This window comes from Notothenia rossii (genome assembly GCF_949606895.1).
Source record: "Notothenia rossii genome assembly, chromosome: 11".
In the NCBI taxonomy this organism is placed as follows: domain Eukaryota; kingdom Metazoa; phylum Chordata; class Actinopteri; order Perciformes; family Nototheniidae; genus Notothenia; species Notothenia rossii.
In genome coordinates, this window is record NC_136910.1 from 14,922,356 (window position 1) to 14,938,631 (window position 16,276).

The 16,276-nt window shown below is 39.9% G+C and overlaps 2 protein-coding genes across 6 annotated transcripts in view; one reads left to right on the forward strand and one right to left on the reverse strand.

Annotated features, from left to right (window-relative positions):
* Positions 1 to 3,277: 3,277 nt before the first annotated feature.
* kcng3 (potassium voltage-gated channel, subfamily G, member 3) lies at positions 3,278 to 8,010 on the reverse strand. Its single transcript, XM_079658538.1, has 2 exons — positions 7,081 to 8,010; positions 3,278 to 5,418 (listed from the first exon to the last, which is right to left on the reverse strand). Exons 1-2 carry the CDS (start codon positions 7,704 to 7,706, stop codon positions 4,773 to 4,775), a joined length of 1,272 nt encoding a protein of 423 aa, XP_079514664.1. The 5' UTR covers positions 7,707 to 8,010; the 3' UTR covers positions 3,278 to 4,772.
* Positions 8,011 to 8,661: 651 nt separating this feature from the next.
* Positions 8,662 to 16,276, forward strand: part of mta3 (metastasis associated 1 family, member 3) — a 31,565-nt gene continuing 23,950 nt past the window's right edge. For 3 of the 5 annotated variants that reach the window (XR_013803888.1, XM_079658534.1, XM_079658536.1), the window contains exons 1-3: positions 8,728 to 8,965; positions 11,429 to 11,496; positions 12,657 to 12,750. Coding sequence is in view for 3 of the 5 variants with exons in the window: in XM_079658534.1 (XP_079514660.1) it covers positions 8,938 to 8,965; positions 11,429 to 11,496; positions 12,657 to 12,750 (190 nt within the window). In the remaining 2 variants the exon portion in view is untranslated. The other 2 variants (XM_079658535.1, XM_079658537.1) reach the window with 2 other exon arrangements.

The following is a 16,276-nucleotide window of genomic DNA, read 5'->3' on the forward strand; positions in this document are numbered from 1 at the left end:
GAAGTACAGGAAAATGCCTCTATTCTGTCCGTCCAATGAATTGAATAGAAACTAACAATTTAGTATTTAGCGATTGTCCTGAAACAACTGTTAATCTTTTGTTTTGATTGTTTGTATCCTGAGGCTTTATGGCTGAATGTACATGATTGGCTTTTCCCAAAAATGTAGGATTCACCACATTTTCCTCAAAACTACATCATTTATGGACGTACTTTAGACAACATATAACTTTTTGGTCAATAAAATTGTTTTTCTATGCAAATGCTAAATTCATATATCCAAATATATAACAGGAAACCCCACATTTTGATATTCTGTACAAACTGTGAAGACCACTGAGACAAATGTAACATTTGTTATATTGGGCTATACAAATAAACATTGATTGGTTGATTGATTTTTTATTATTTTACAATGAGTTTCATTATTTCTTTGAAGCCCTTAAAACTAATAAAAATAGAAATGGAATTCCACGGTTAATCTGAATTAATTGTATTACTTTAATGTCTTCATCATTTTCTTCAAAGACTCTGAAAGCCGTGTTTGTGCTGGATGAGGTGTGTATGGAAATGTTTTATAAAGTAAACAATATAAGTATTTTAAACATTTAAGTAAGTCAAAGTGCTTAAGCAACATTTTGACAACTGGTTATTAACTTGAGTGTATTTCCATTTTATGCTACTTAAACTTCTACTCCACTATACAACTGCATTTCTGTTCCATGGGTCTACTTATTTAACTATTTTTAAACCATGAATGTAAATATACTAAGACACAGCTCTTGTGTATATAAATAACTAGCTCTGTAGCCTACTGCAAATCAACTACGAATATTTTAATCCTTCATAAGGGTTAATAATTCTGGTCAAATGGTGTATCCAGGATTTTATTTGAGCTTTATTTTGACGATGTATCATTTACCATTTATTGTGGTACATTTTTACTTCAATTAATTTGATAGCTTAAGTTAGTTTGCTAGGTTTTTTGCAGATTTAGATCGTAAATCAACTAATAAATTGTGTTTTTGGTCTATTATTGTAGGCTAAGCTACCAAGTATATATATAGAGTTGGCGTAATTCGCCCTTGTTTGTCAGCAGCAACATTACATTGATGTAAGTGAATAATCCATATTATTTATAATAAATTAATGCAATATAATGTTATAGGATTTTCAAATGAGCCATTCACCACAACTGTACTTTTTACAGTGACCATGTAGAAGCTGGGATTTATTAAACATTTTGTAGCAAATAACAAGGTGGTATTGACATTATTATTGAACTAATCCCAATAAAGTTCAAAAAGATAATGAAGGATAATGATTATCATACTGTTATTAAAAAGAGTACGCCCTTATCTTAGTTGATTTTCAACTCCTGCATCACTTTAGGAGAAAAATATAATCAGACATTGTTGAGTGCAAATTAAAACGAGACCTAACAATGCTCTCCTTTAAAAATGTGCTGAGGAAAAAGCAGCATTTCTTCAGCTGTGAATAGGTCTCCCACCCAGGCTGAATATAGCGTCAATAAGCTACATTAGTCCAAAGATTAAAGCAGCCAAGATAAAACAAGAAAGGACTTTAATCCCTCCATCTCAGAAGTCTGATTAATGCACCCTTGGTGAATGCATTACTTCTTAATGAAAATATTTGACTAAAAGAACAAATATATATCGCCTATAAAGTAACACTAAAACATTTTCTTTCTTTCTTACTTTTTAGTCAATCTGACTTTTCTGAAAGGTAAGTCCTACATGTCCTGCATACATTAAAATATTGAAATGTCCAACCATCACTTGCTTTTTTAAAATATATAATATAATATTGACTATAAAAGCTGATGCTATCCCTCATTCTCTTGACAGCAGAATGTTTGTGTGAGCATCTTTGTCGACATTTGATTCTTGCTCTGTCTCTCTCCCCCAGGCTCAGTTCACTTTAATTCACTGAATGTTTTGTACTGTGTTACATAAAGTGCTATTTAAGTAAAAGCTCTTTCAAGTACAAGTCCAGAACGTTGCGTTCTCTGAGCCTCAATGAATGATGGACCCTTAGTCCACCACTTTGGTACAGGCTGAAATAAAACAAAAAACTGTTGGACGGATAACCTTGACATTTGGGACACATATTTATTGTCTCCAGAGGATAAATACTGACTATCCCATGACTTTTCCTCCATTTTTAAAATATTGATATCATGTTAATAATACACAATTGTAATTATCATGTTAATAATCCAGTGCTACTTAACACATTTCTGTCTTTCCATTCCTCACTCTGTCTCTCATAATGGCCCCCAAACTGTCTGTAATAAATGTTTCCAAAAAATAGACAAAATGCTCAAAGATAAAGATTAATTTAACTTTTTTATGCTGAAGTTGGCATTTTAAACCAAGCAACATGGTCTATAAGTAAGTCCCTTTGGTTTTGAATTGAGGTTAAGACAACAATGCATTCAGTTGGAGTGACAAGCCAATGGACAAATCTAAATAAATGATTTAAGAAACATAATTTTCCCCAATTAAACACCGCTCTTGGAGCAATTTGTTAGAAAGTTGACTCCATCACCAATTTAAGCAGCTTCAGACACTTTATGTTAGATCTTTCTTAAATGTGTCGCTCATGTCTATTTTAGTTACCGAATCAGTGGAGGATACTCATAAGAGCTCATTGACAGATGTTCAACATGCTTTTAAGGTCTGGACTCTGATAACAGACAGATCAGCAGCAGTTTGTGATTCAGTTTACTTAACCCTCCCCTGTGTGAATCTGATGACTGCACTGAATGTCCTTGCCAATGGGATCAGGTGTTCCTCACATTGTTGCTCTGACAGCAGGTGGCCTAGAGGTGTTAATAGTCATCCCATCAAGACCTGCGTTATCAAGTGCCACCTGCCAAAAAAAAGCCTTATCAGTTTATCACTTCTCTGGATGTGTGTAGCATTGATTATTCAATAAGAAGCTTATTTAAGATTAGGAATAACTGAAAGAATATTATTAAGTCTGATTCAACTTAAATGTAACATTTTGTATGGTTCAGTTTGATTTGTAATAAGCAATCACATATTCAAAGACATTAGCCCAGATTTTTGTATTTATTATAAAAGCTCATATATTAATCACATCATTTCAAGTTTATAGTCTACTGATGAAAAAGTTGATTGATGGCTTCAATCAAGCCTGGCTAATATTCACTGTGCAGAAAGCTATGTCACATGGGCTGGAAAGTTTCGTGGGGAAGTGGTAAACCATTGATTATCTTTTTTGTGACTAAAAGCACATTGATAAAACAACAACAACAAAGATGATGAGATGTGTACTGTTCAAAATACATACTAAACTCATACAAGGCGGCAACGTTAACAAGGAAACAACAAATGCAGACTTGAAATTTAAGGACTGACAGATAAATAACAGACACATTAATTGTATAATTTACAACATAAGAGCTTGAGCTTGATGTGCACTTGTGCATTAGTGCGCATGTGTCTGTATGTTAATTTGTGTACAAAGAGGACGTTGATGGCAAGAGGAGAGGAGATGCAGAGAAAGGCTGTTGTGTGGGAGAGGTGTTGACTTGTTTACTTGGATCATGTGTCGCTTCAACAAATCATATCATCGACAATGCAAATATCATGAAATTCAGAACAATAACCTCAAAATAATCATGAATTTGATATCCTTTCCCCATTAATCGAAATGTAATAAAATGTTGTGTGCGTGGATATGTGCTTATATTTGTGTACACACAAAAACCAACCACCATTATGATTGACATGTTGCAGGATGGAGGTTGCCTTGGAGACACAAAATGCCTTACATTCAGTCACAAATTGAGAAGCAAAACACTCTTTTTCTTTTCAGTCTTTGTGCTCAGGGTTGCTACACATTCTGTCATTTTTGTCCCAGAATCTTTTATCCTCCAGTTCACACTCCATCTGCGCTGTCAAATCTGCCGCCCTTTTATTAGTCTAGCACCTTGTTCTTGCTGACCTGTCTCCATATTTCATTATCCCATGCCTTAGACCCCTCCTACTATCCCTCTGTGCAACCGTTTTTCATCCCTTCTTCACTTCTCTGTTCACTACTTGTCTATATTTCACAATGCATCTAGGTCACACATCAGCCTTGTGTGACTTGTACCATCTGACAAAGTGAAAAGCTGATGCCCAGACAAACGTGCAAACACACACAGCACTGGATGCAAAATTTAGAAAAAAGCTGCCGTCTCTGCCAATGCTGTAACCATGGGAATACAGTGTAAACAGAAGCCACTGTCAAAACTGGATTGACTGTGTGTATTTAATAAATAACCATTTGAGTTCCTATTCCCCTGACCAAGTTCTGTTGTTAAGGAGACAGGTGCAGAGCATGCTGGATGAAGACGATGTTTTCAGATCATCAATACAACAGGCAGGAACTAGACAGGCCAAATAAAATCAGGTGCAGTTCAGGCAGGAAACAGGACAGGGCATGAAGTTGATCATTATTATCATCTTCAGCAAGGAGGTTATGATTTTTGGGTTGTTGGTTTTCCAGTAGGATGACGTAAAAACCTACTGTTACGATTTTCATGGAACTTTTTTGTGTGTGAAGTGAAGAAGAACTCTAAACCTAAATGTTGAAGCAGATTCACATCAGTGGATACAGAACTTGTTTTCACTCATATGGTTTTATCAGAGGACACCAAGTTCATCTAGTTACACAAAAGGAACATCACTTAGGGTTTGTTGAGTTTTCTTCTGATGTAGGTTTGGTATAAATGCATGCTCATTGCAGTAACTCCACTGACAAGTTGCGTGCGTATCTGGCAGAGCGCAGTTTGAGTTCTTGGTAGCACTGTACAAAACTGTGGTAGATGAATGTGATTGGCAGTGCCAAGAGAACAATGCCGCTCACGACACACATTCCCCCAAGCACCCGTCCTCCAACTGTCACAGGGTACACATCCCCGTACCCGACAGTCGTCATGGAAATTATGACCCACCAGGCGGATGCTGGGATGCTGGCAAAATCCGGGTTCTTTATTCCTAAATCCATCCCGTGCTCCAGCAGCTGGGCCAGAGCACTGTATATTGCCATGGCGACAAAGACAAACACCATCAGCATAACCATCTCCCGGTAGCAGCGTGTGAGCGTTAGCCCCAGAGTCTGCAGGCCCAGGAAGTGTCTGGCCAGCTTCATGAGCCAGAACACTCTCATCATCCTCAGCACCCGCAGTACCACCCCGGCCACCCCGAGCCCAGCATCAGGCACCCCGGCCTGGGCCAGAGCCATGGTGACATAGTAGGGGGTGATTGCAATCACATCGATGATGTTGAGCGGCTGGCGGAGGAATTCGCACTTGCTTCTGGCCACCAGAAAGCGTATCGTGCACTCTGCTGTAAACCAGCCAATACACACTGCCTCCACCGTCCTACAGAGAAAAACAGGAGAGGATGAAAATGAGCTAAAGTGACTGTAAACAGGAAATGGCAGAGGACAGTGAGATATGGATAATATGAGACACTGTTTGACAATCTGTAAATGAGGAGGAAGAAGCATGCAGAGCAGGAGGGAAATTAATGATGGGAAATAAGGAGGACATGTGACGCATTTCAGGGTTGACATAATTAAACAAGGACAGCAGGGTGGATATACAATAAGGAAACTGTCTGGAAACTGCAGAGAGGGGGGATTAAAAACCCTCACATAGAAATAAAAAAAACAAGCAAGCACACGATAACCCCATTGATTAGCACAGCAAAGGCAATCTAACTGAACCAGAGTGAGGCGGAGCTTGTATTGGACAAAAGAACAGCCAGAGCCTCAGGATAAGTACACAAAACTAAATTATAGAGTTACTCAGAGAATTACATCATCTACTTGCATGAAACTAAATTAGAAAAATCTTGACCCAGAGTGTAAACTACATTTTTAGTGATTACCTAACCACTGTGAGTGATCCAAAACCCAGCCTTATATAGAGAGAGGTTGCCTCGGGCTTCCATAGAGAGAACATGCTGTGCAAAAATAATGTGAAAAGAGAGGTGCATTTTCCACCTCGCATCCAAAAAACTGAGGCCAAAATAATAGTCAAGAAGCTGACTGATAGAAGATGAATCCTGTAAATGGCTTCATTCCCTTTTGTTTGCTTACACGAATATAAAATCCCTCAGTACACTTTCTATTTTGAAATGATTACCCACTGGCTTATATTATGTATCTATCATGATTCTGATATTATGTTTGTCCTTCTTGTGTAGGCTACTGTAAACTAACCAAGCCAATAAAGATATTTTAGGTAATGAGGCATGAGGCTCCGGAAAAACCCAGGGTGCAATAATGAACACTACACGCTTAGTACATAATATGGATTGTTTATTGATTGGCTTCCTTGGAGCTTGTCTGACACGTGAGCATCCTAACATTTAACGTGATGCCTGAAATGTACTGTATTAATCAAAGAGGTGTTTTCAGTTTAAGCAAAAGGCTTAAGTCACTATACCAACACATTGCATATTCCAATAACTTGCATAGACTGTCATTGCACTATTTCACTATTTCACTTTTTTAAACTATTTTTGTATTTACTATTTACTTGCACTATATTTCTGTTTATCTGTTTTACTGTGTTGCACTGTTGGAGGAGCCTGTGACCTAAGATGTTCATCGTCATAACTACTGTAGCTATGTTCGTATGACAAAAATAAAAACCTTGAACTTTGGTGTAGTCATGTTTTAAATATATACTGTATATAAATTCGAAGTTGCTGTTGATTTTCCACCATTCAATAAAGGAAAAACTATCAGGGCTCAACATGATGTGAAAAATGCATCCATGCCTAAACGTTATGGGTAATACATATGCGCAATAAACGCATGCGTGTGTCCATAAGTGTGTTTATTATGTGTAAAGATTGTTGATTATGAAATAAATTAATCTTTCATATATTTTAACTTGTTAGGGTCATAAGGTCACAAATGACTTTTACGCACCAGATGTAAAGCACAATACTGCGTCCTAAGATTTAGCAGCATCTTCAGGAAGTTTCAGTTTTATTCCTCCAAACCTAACTGACCCCTGACTATCGCCTACCTCTGTTCCTCCACAATGTTTCTTTTGGCAGTATCCCAGTCCGGCAGGGTGCTGGCACACAGCATTATCATAGAAACCAGCACAAAGATCACTGACACTGAAGCTAAAAGCTGTGCCAAAATTGAAGAGTTTGGCTCCTCGAATGTCTTGCGCATTTTCTCGAGCCATTTGGCGCGACCGGTGAGCGCAGTGTCGTGCACCTGTTCGCCCGAGCTTTGGGAGTCATCCCCCGAAACTCCGACGTCCATTTCGGAAATAGTGTCAATTCCAATCTCGGACATCCTGTCGTCCAGGCGTTTCTGGCAGCAGGAGTCCAAATGCACGCTTTCCAGTCCCCAATAGAGCATCTCTGTGTAGAAGGAAAGCTCACACACTCCGGGGACAAAGCGGAGTTTACCGGAGCGCAAGTACAACATGATGAACATAAAGACCTGTGAGTGGCGATCAAAGAAAAACTCGTTCTGGTCCCGGTCGTAGTCATCGCACAGTTCAAGAACCTCTTTCTCGGTTGCGCATGCATGCAGACGGCTGACGCGCCGGAGAGGGAAATCCTTTATCACTTCACGGGTGAAGGCGTAACGGGTTCCCCCTACATTGAGTACGCAGATGCTCTTTCCGAACTTCATCTTGTAAACCTGTAACCCACACTAAAACTCATCTTCACAGTCCAGCGTCCCTTCCATCACAGGAGTTTGGACATGTGGGGGCTACAGTCTCCCCTGGCTGTCCCCACGGGGCGTGGTTGGCTCTGAGTGCAGCTCCGTGTCTGAAGGAAACTCTCCCCTCTGTCCTTTACTCCTCTCCTCTCTCTGTAGCCTGTACAACAGACTCTCCACCCCAGTAAGGGCGAGCCAATCCCATCAATGATGTCACATGCGCGCGCACGGCCGAACGCATTGAAAGAAGAACATACAGGGAAACTCGAGGGACTCATTTTACAAACATTCTAAACAATGTTTTGACATAGCCTAGACTTTAAAAAGTAGGCTACACATACTTTTACGGATGAATCATACGCTAATTTCCCACAACCTGATATATTCAGAATCCTCAATAAACATACATCATTGTATCAACTATCAAATTATTTTTGCACAATTCTAATAAGATTTGTTTTAAAGATTTTTTTTATTTTGATCTTTCCTCATAACCGATATACTCTATTCTGTTTTAATGTTCCTTTTCTATATTTAAAGTATGTTCTTGACATTGTATCCTGTTTTCCCTTTATGATTTATGTATACACCAAACACTAAAACAACCTCGTCCTAGTTGAAAATCAACTTGGCAATAAACCTTATTCTGATTCTGAATTGCATTGCCAAAGACTGATGTTGTTGTGCCCATGACAGTGAAGAACAAACACATGTAGGCCTATAATAATTTATTACGAACATCTAACTCCCTTAAGTAGCCTAAATCCACAGGCTAATGATATTAAAAACGCAAATGCCCCAAAAAGTTGAAACAAGAATAAATTACGCACGCATTTTAAAGGTAATCATCAGGATTTGTAAAGGTAACTGTGTGTTTGTGCGAGTGTGTGCGTGTGTTAGTGCGCGCGCATGTGTGTGTGTGTGCGGCCCCCCCCCTCAACGTCACCAGCGGTTTTTCGGGTTGATCCGACTTCTTTTGGCTGCCGTGAGTTCACTGTATTGTAAAGGGTACTGTGAATCCTAGAGGAAGGGGGAGTTGATTTGGCAAAACAAAATCTCCCGCTTGGGTACACATCCGGAGTCTCGACGATCATAATTCACCGCACCATTTACCTTTTAAAATACTGAGTTTTATTGTTTTTATTAATTTATTGTATTTCTCTTAGTTTATGGTTTACGTTAACACTCCGGGAGGGCAGAAATGGCGGCCAACATGTACCGGGTCGGAGGTATGTATGTCAATGTGGATCTTTTTATCAAACTGAAACCCTTCCAGTTTTGCATCCCCTGGGATTTGTGTGGCGCTATTTTTGGTTTGTTTGCACCTAATGGTGAAATACGGCTGTGCTACACGTACAGAGGTGCGTTAAGTTTCCGCAGGAAGGTGAGCGTTTCTAAATATTTTGGATTCAAAATGGGTCAGGCCTCGCGTATGTCGTGGCCACAGCAGCTAGCCGCCAGCTTGCTAAATGGCTAGCTTACAATGTAAACATGTTTCAATTGTCGGCACCCTTGTTGCTCTTTGGTTTTCTGATAGCCGCACAAGGAATACAAGGTTACGGACACACTATAGCACTAATGAACTAGACATGTGTTCAAAAGGTTGTTAAAATGTTACCACGGACAGTGTGAGGCTGCCTTTGTATTTGCCTCTTCTGGCATGCAGCCATTAGTACGAGACCTTATTTAGCTAACGTTAGCACCAGCAATGGCTTCACTGATTAGCATTATTGCAGCTGTGGCGCCTGTACCACACTTTTAAGAGGAATGCATCTCACAGTCCTGGTAACATTACACACCCGGCTTTGCCACAATGTCCACCTACATTCTTTAGAAGAACTGTTCATTATCACCTTGGCTTGTTAGCTTCTTAGCAGTGTATTGTAATTCATGATCAAATTACAGTCTCGATTAATGGCGTCGTTGCTTCCGGATGCACTTACACCTTTATTCACATCCATATTAATTAATCTTAAATGGCTCATATGCTTGCCATGTCACATAAACATGAAGGATCTCTGCACATTTGATGTAATTGGCAACCGTTTGTATAAATGTTGTTACCATATGTATCAGCTTGTTGTCCTTATGGTCACCTCTTTCAGCTCTGTTGTTGCCTTCAGGTACTCTTTGAAAACTGCAACTCATAGGATGAAGTTTGATTGATTCAGTTGTTTTAATGAAATAATAACACATCTGATTTGGATCTAGTCTTTTGGAAATGTTCATACCTATAGCTCGTCCTAGTTTGTGCAACATAAGAGAAGAATATACATGCCAGGGCTGGAATTCTTTCCGTTTCAACAATACAACTGGGGATAAACATTGTGAATCCAAACGTGGAGAATTGTAGTATTTATATGCAGTGACTGAATATGAAACCTTGACAACTGTAAAAATATTGACCTTAACTGACTTGTGTATGTGCCTTGAGCATAGTTATAACAATATTTAAGACAGCACTTGAAGACAGCATTTGCCATGTTCAGAACTTTTCTTAAGTTACTGTATGTTCTGCTCAGGGCAGAGGTTAACCAGGCTAGATTTCTGTACAGTGAGTTTGACTGAAATATATCTCTGTCCTCAATGTATTTATCTTACAAAATCATAACAGTGTGGTGACTGTCTCACAGAATTTGGAGACCTTGCAGTCAAATATAATCACCTTTGCCTGAACCGATTTGACTTGGAATAGACATTGTTTGTGACGCTTGCTCAATCCATTATCCTGTCTATTAATGGCTCTTACAACTGTTAGATGTAACAATTGCTGATAGAAGTGAAACATGAGTTGATGAATGGTATGTTTAAAAAAAATCAACGTATTCTCACTTTATGCTCAGCCAGTTTCCTGGTTCTCAGCTAGGAATAAAACGGGTTGTTGAGCATATACATCATGTTCACTTTATAAGGTACAACCATACAATTTAATTCTACTTTTAGGATTGTAATGTATAGCGTTGTTGACACTGTCAGAGAAGGGTTGATATTGTCTATACAATACAACACAATGCAGTCCAATGCCTGTGCAAACTAAAACATCAACGGTAAACTTATTTTCTAATTAGATTGGATAGTGAAGACCTCCGTATAGGCAGATGGAGTATAGATGTGCTCCATGGATGGTCCCATTTACAGAGTTGGCGAGACGATCCTCAGACTTCGATGTGTTAATGAGCTTTGAGTGGTAATGTGGAAACAACATGGAGGTGTTGCAAAGAAAATCTGTAGTAGTCCTGTTTTATTGCTCAGTGTTCCAGGAAGCCAATTTGCCTAACAACAAGTGAAACCAATCAGGTGAGCCACGAAAGTGTGTACTAAGCTTTCGCCAGCTTTCCAAGTGTTTCAGACTTTAAGGGCCACTCGTGTAAACTTTTTCACGTCTGGAACCGATTATTCTGACCCAAGATGAATACATCACAAAAAATCTAAACTTGCAATGTTGATAAAAGTGAAGCAACATTAGAGTATATGCCCTGTGATTCAGATACTATCCAAAGTCGAATGGGGTTTTCCTTCCTCTTACGTATTAAATAATCTCTGACGGTGTCAATTAAAACTTTATGACGGTGAGCTATTGAATGTCATTCCATTTGATAGGTTTAGCTAAAAAGAGGTCACAATGTGTCCCACAGGATAGTCTTTCGGTAATCTGATACGGTGACGTGATCATTCCATGTTTTCTCTTGCAGATTATGTATTCTTTGAGAACTCCTCCAGTAACCCTTACCTGATCCGGCGAATAGAAGAACTCAACAAGGTACTGAAGTGTTTGTTTGTCTCTTTTGTGTGTGTGTTTATGCCGTTTATTGCCTGAGGGTGAATAGCTAGGATTCCTCCCTGTTTGTATCCCCACCCCCCACTTTGAAAGGGTGTGTGCGTGTGTTTGCAATTTGTGAACGCTAAAAAGTGTTTGTAATAAAAGGTAACCTGACAGCTGATAACCAGCCTCATAACTGCCACAGATATTACTGGACACACCTGAATGTGTAGGCGGGGGGGATTACTGTAAGAAACTTTTCAGGTGCTCAGTTGGCCGATCTGACGATGCTTCCTGTTTTTAATTTATCCTAGATAAAGTATCAATTATGTCAGTTAGGAACACACCAAAGCTAACTTTTATTTAATACTAGACAAGCATCTTTAATGGGCGTGTCAGAAAAGAGTAGTACCCACGGCAAAGAATCCAACTTAAATTCTGACCTCAGGATTTGTTTTTATTCTGTCTCTGTAAAAAGGGAACTGGTGACCCCAAAACAATCATAACAAGAATAGCTTTTCCTGTGTGCTTTTGTACTCAGAAACATTATCATGGTGTGGGTGGAAAGAGGTCAGACAAACATATAGTACATATGCGTACACAGTAGACTGTTATCATTAGTGATAAACGGGGGTGGACAAAATAACAGGAGCTCATTGAAGCATGATGCAATGTAACACAGTCACCCTCCAACAGATGCTGCCGGTATGAAGCTTGATGTTCTTTTTTTTTGTTGTGGCTGAAAGAAAATTGTTGATCAAAATTGACATACATTTTTGTGGCTGTAGATTGCATTGTTGCATTGTATTGCGATTTGTAATGATGTATTCCTGTTATTTTATGCACATCTCAGGTTAACACTGTCCTAAAAAACATCTGCTCTTACCTAAAAGCTCAATGTGAAAGCAGCAGAAGTTGGAAGCAGTTTTGACACGGAATTTAATACAAGCTGAGTCCTTAAACCTGTCGGCCTAATTACACAGCGTGACAATCAATCAATCAATCAATCAAGCAGCTGTTGCTGCCCTGGTTAGCCTGTCATAGCAGCATAGCCTGATGTGCACACAAAGGACCAAGGTCTCCTGGGAAATTAGAGGTTTGTGCAGGGAGGTGTTGTCACTGCTCTCATTCACCCTGGATCCCTCTGCTCTCTGTTTCAGACGGCCAGTGGAAATGTGGAGGCCAAGGTGGTTTGTTTCTACAGAAGGAGAGACATCTCCCACAGCCTCATCCAGCTCGCAGACAAACACGCAAGTGAGTAGTAACTCCAGTCAATCACTGATGGCACATTTCCACTGCAGCGCGTAGCACGGTTTAAGCGTGCCGTGCCAAACCCGGCCCGTTATTTGTTGAGTTTCCACTAGGGGTAGTTCCAGCTAACGGGTACCTTTTCACAGCTTTTCCGGCCCTCCAAAATCGTGGTTCTTTCCGGGCCAGCAACCGGCCTGAATATGCTAAACTAGTGACGTGAGTGGCTACAACCACAACACAATGAACATATTTTACCGTGATTTAATTGTAATACACGTTTCAAAATGATGCCGAAGTAACAACATACTGATACCGGTTAGTATAAACCATGAATTAATGCTTTGACAAGTCTGAAGACAGACAGCAGGCGAAAAACCTTTTACAGGGTGTCCGCGGGGTCTTAGAAAGTATTAAAAGTTGATAAATCAATTTAGCGAAAATTAAGGCTATTAAAAAGTATTAAACGGCATTTTCCAAGGTATTAAGAAGGTCCACAGCAACGACAACATGAAACACCCTTTAATTTACTGAAACGACATGTCGGGAAACCCCCTCAAGGCGGCCCCATGCATAGCGCGCCGTAAAATGCTGCTTCTTATTTTAAGTTTCATTGCCTTGCTCCGCTCTGCGGGCGGGGGGGGGGCACTAAACGACTACGGTAACGATAACGGGTCCCAAGGTGGGTAGACCGGCATACGCAACGCTCTGGGGATCCAACGGCTCTGTGTGTAAGCCCTATATGATCATCTCCTGTTGCTGGGCTGTCAGAAGAGGGGGAGGAAAAGAGAGGCAGGCACCGTTTATTAAATATTATTATACAGAGAACAGAGTCGTTATCAATTTGTTTTAAAGCTCAATAAATAACAAAGAAGGCACTTTTCTAATTTTGTACGGAAGATTTAAACTTAAACGGACATGTTGACCGGCGGAATTTTTTTTTAAAAGGAAACTGCCGCACGGTTCCCTCTTCCCTTGGAAGAGGCGGGTGTTTTTCATCTGCTGGTGGACTACCTGAGAGATATACAGAAGGAGAACACTGCGGAGAATAAACAGAAGGGCAACCATGGCAACCATGCTCCGGGGTCTTCTTCGCTGCTTTTGGTGTATTTTGTGGCGGCAGCAGCGCCACTTACAGGCCTGACATATGTACTACAGCGTTTCCAGCGATCTAGTGTGAACGGACACGTTAATTAATCGAATGCGTGTGAACGGAAGACTTTTTTGCGTATGCGTTTTACCGCATGCGTCCTCGTGGGGCCGGGGTCTAAGCCAAACTATATCCGGTCACAGAGATCTGCTATTTTAAAGTAAAGTCAACACATATCGACCTTAAATATAGTCTATATTAAGAACGAGAAAAGTCTTAACATATATCGTTTTTTGTAAACATATGAGGAATGTGTGAGGGTAATGACGTCAAAGCATCGTCCTATGTGCCAGGGCTGGGTATAACCCCTGGGTATTTGTGAGGGAGCTCCTATATGGCATTACCCCGCTGAAGCTCACCAAAGTTTAATATATTTCATAGTTCAAAGTTTTGTCAATTGTTTTGTTTATTGGTCAAATACTGGTTTCTGAGGAGTTTTACTGGAATGAAAGAGCACAGAGTCTACAGAAGCAAAAAAGCAGCATACTGCATTAAACCTGACCTTCACAGAGAGGCTGAAGTTCATGTGGAGAGGAGGCTTCAGTAGTCTGTCTGCACTCTGTTTAGTTGTGCTATCTTAAAATCAATATAGTAAATGTGAGGTAAAGTGTGTCGCCAATGTAACTGGTTAGAACTCGGAGTTGCGATGAGGTCTTAAAATGTATGGAAAGGGTCTTAAAAAAGGTCTTAAAAGGTATTAAATTTGACTTCAGGATTCCTGCATATACCCTGATTTTAAAATGCGTGTTTTCTGAATGGAGATCAGCTAAGCTAACGCAGTATATGCTCCGACCGTCCAAACTCACAACAACGGCCTATACAGACATGAATAAACCAGTGACTGTATTCGCCATGACACAGACAGTCTGTGGTTTGTACTTGTTTAACTTTTGTCTAATTTCTGAACAGATATGAGGAGCTGTGAGCTCTGAGTGCTAACAGCTAACGGCTGATGTTGATTTTGTGGTTCGCATTGAATGACGTCACGGCTCCGCCTACACTGCGTTACTATAGTTACTGCCCCAGCTACTAAACTGTAATGGAAACGCAGCATAAAGTGAGCCTGGTCTACCAAGGCCTAACTAAGCCGTGCCAGGTCCTGCAGTGGAAAGGCGCCATAAGACTACTTTTTGTTCAGGTGTCACATGTAAATAAAAGTCCCTTTTTTAAAACAATTCAGTGTTGAAGGAGACGGTACAATACACATCAGTTAGGTAGCTGATAGACAGATAATAATTTAGAACCAACTTACATTTGAATGCTAAACATTTCCTGGTTTTACCTTAACAAAAGGGAACATTTTCAGCTTTTCTCTGTTGTTTATGATTCTAAAAATAACATTTTGGTTAATCAATCAATTGTGAAAATAACCTACAGGCTAACTGCTAAAAAATAAATAATTAATTTGTTGGTTGGAGGCCAACTGAAATGTATTATCAGCAAACTAAATCTGTAAATATTCACGCTTGGGAAGTGGGAATCTGGGAATGTTCTACATTTTAACACCATGAATAACTGAAAGGATGAATCTATTGGTAAAATTGTTGGTCAATTCTGAACTAATGAATAGATATTCCTGGAGCAGTCAAAAACTGTATGGTTTTCCTTTGTGTTTTAAGCCAGCCATAGTGTGGAAAATGTAATTATGGGCTTTATGCCACCTGTCAGTCAAGCAGACGTCTCCAGCTGCTTTTCCACTTAGCACGTCCTGTGCACATAGTTACATTTATCACCAATATCATTATTATTTTTTTCATGTCTTTCACGGCTCCAGAGTGAAACCATTTAGTCACATAAATAGACGCTCCAGTGCAACTTGAACATATGCTGCTATTCATATTTATAGTCCACATGCATTTTTCTATTACCAGGAGAGAGAGAATTAGATTGAGCCTGTATGAAGAGGAAAATGAAATGTGTTTTTTTTTAATCACAATAACACCTGTACTGTTTGGGAATCCTTCTAACTGGTTCCAGTGGTGTTTCATTTTGTCCTTTGGTCTCAATAAAACAAATTGTTGATCACTTCCTTGAAATAAAAACAAGAAACATCTGCCAATACAATCCCAGAACTTTGAGTTGGATGATTAGGATGAGAACACTGCAAACATTGCTGCAACAACCCGCTGCTGCAGATACACTCTTTACAACATCAGGAGGATACGTCCCTTCCTGACCCAGAAAGCGACGCAGCTTCTGGTCCAGGCTCTCGTCATCTCACGCCTAGACTACTGCAACTCCCTCCTGGCTGGTCTACCTGCATGTGCCATCCGACCTCTGCAGCTCATCCAGATCGCAAGCAGCTCGTCTGGTCTTCAACCTTCCTAAATTATCCCACACCACGCCGCTCCTCCGCTCCCTTCACTGGCTTCCGGTAACTGC

Bases quoted from the DNA above. Each gene is read 5' to 3' on its own strand.
- kcng3 (XM_079658538.1), bottom strand. From the start codon at position 7,706: ATGAAGTTCGGAAAGAGCATCTGCGTACTCAATGTAGGGGGAACCCGT. The intron at 5,419-7,080 runs GTAGGCGATAGT...TTTTCTCTGTAG, and splicing joins AACATTGTGGAGGAACAGAG to GACGGTGGAGGCAGTGTGTA.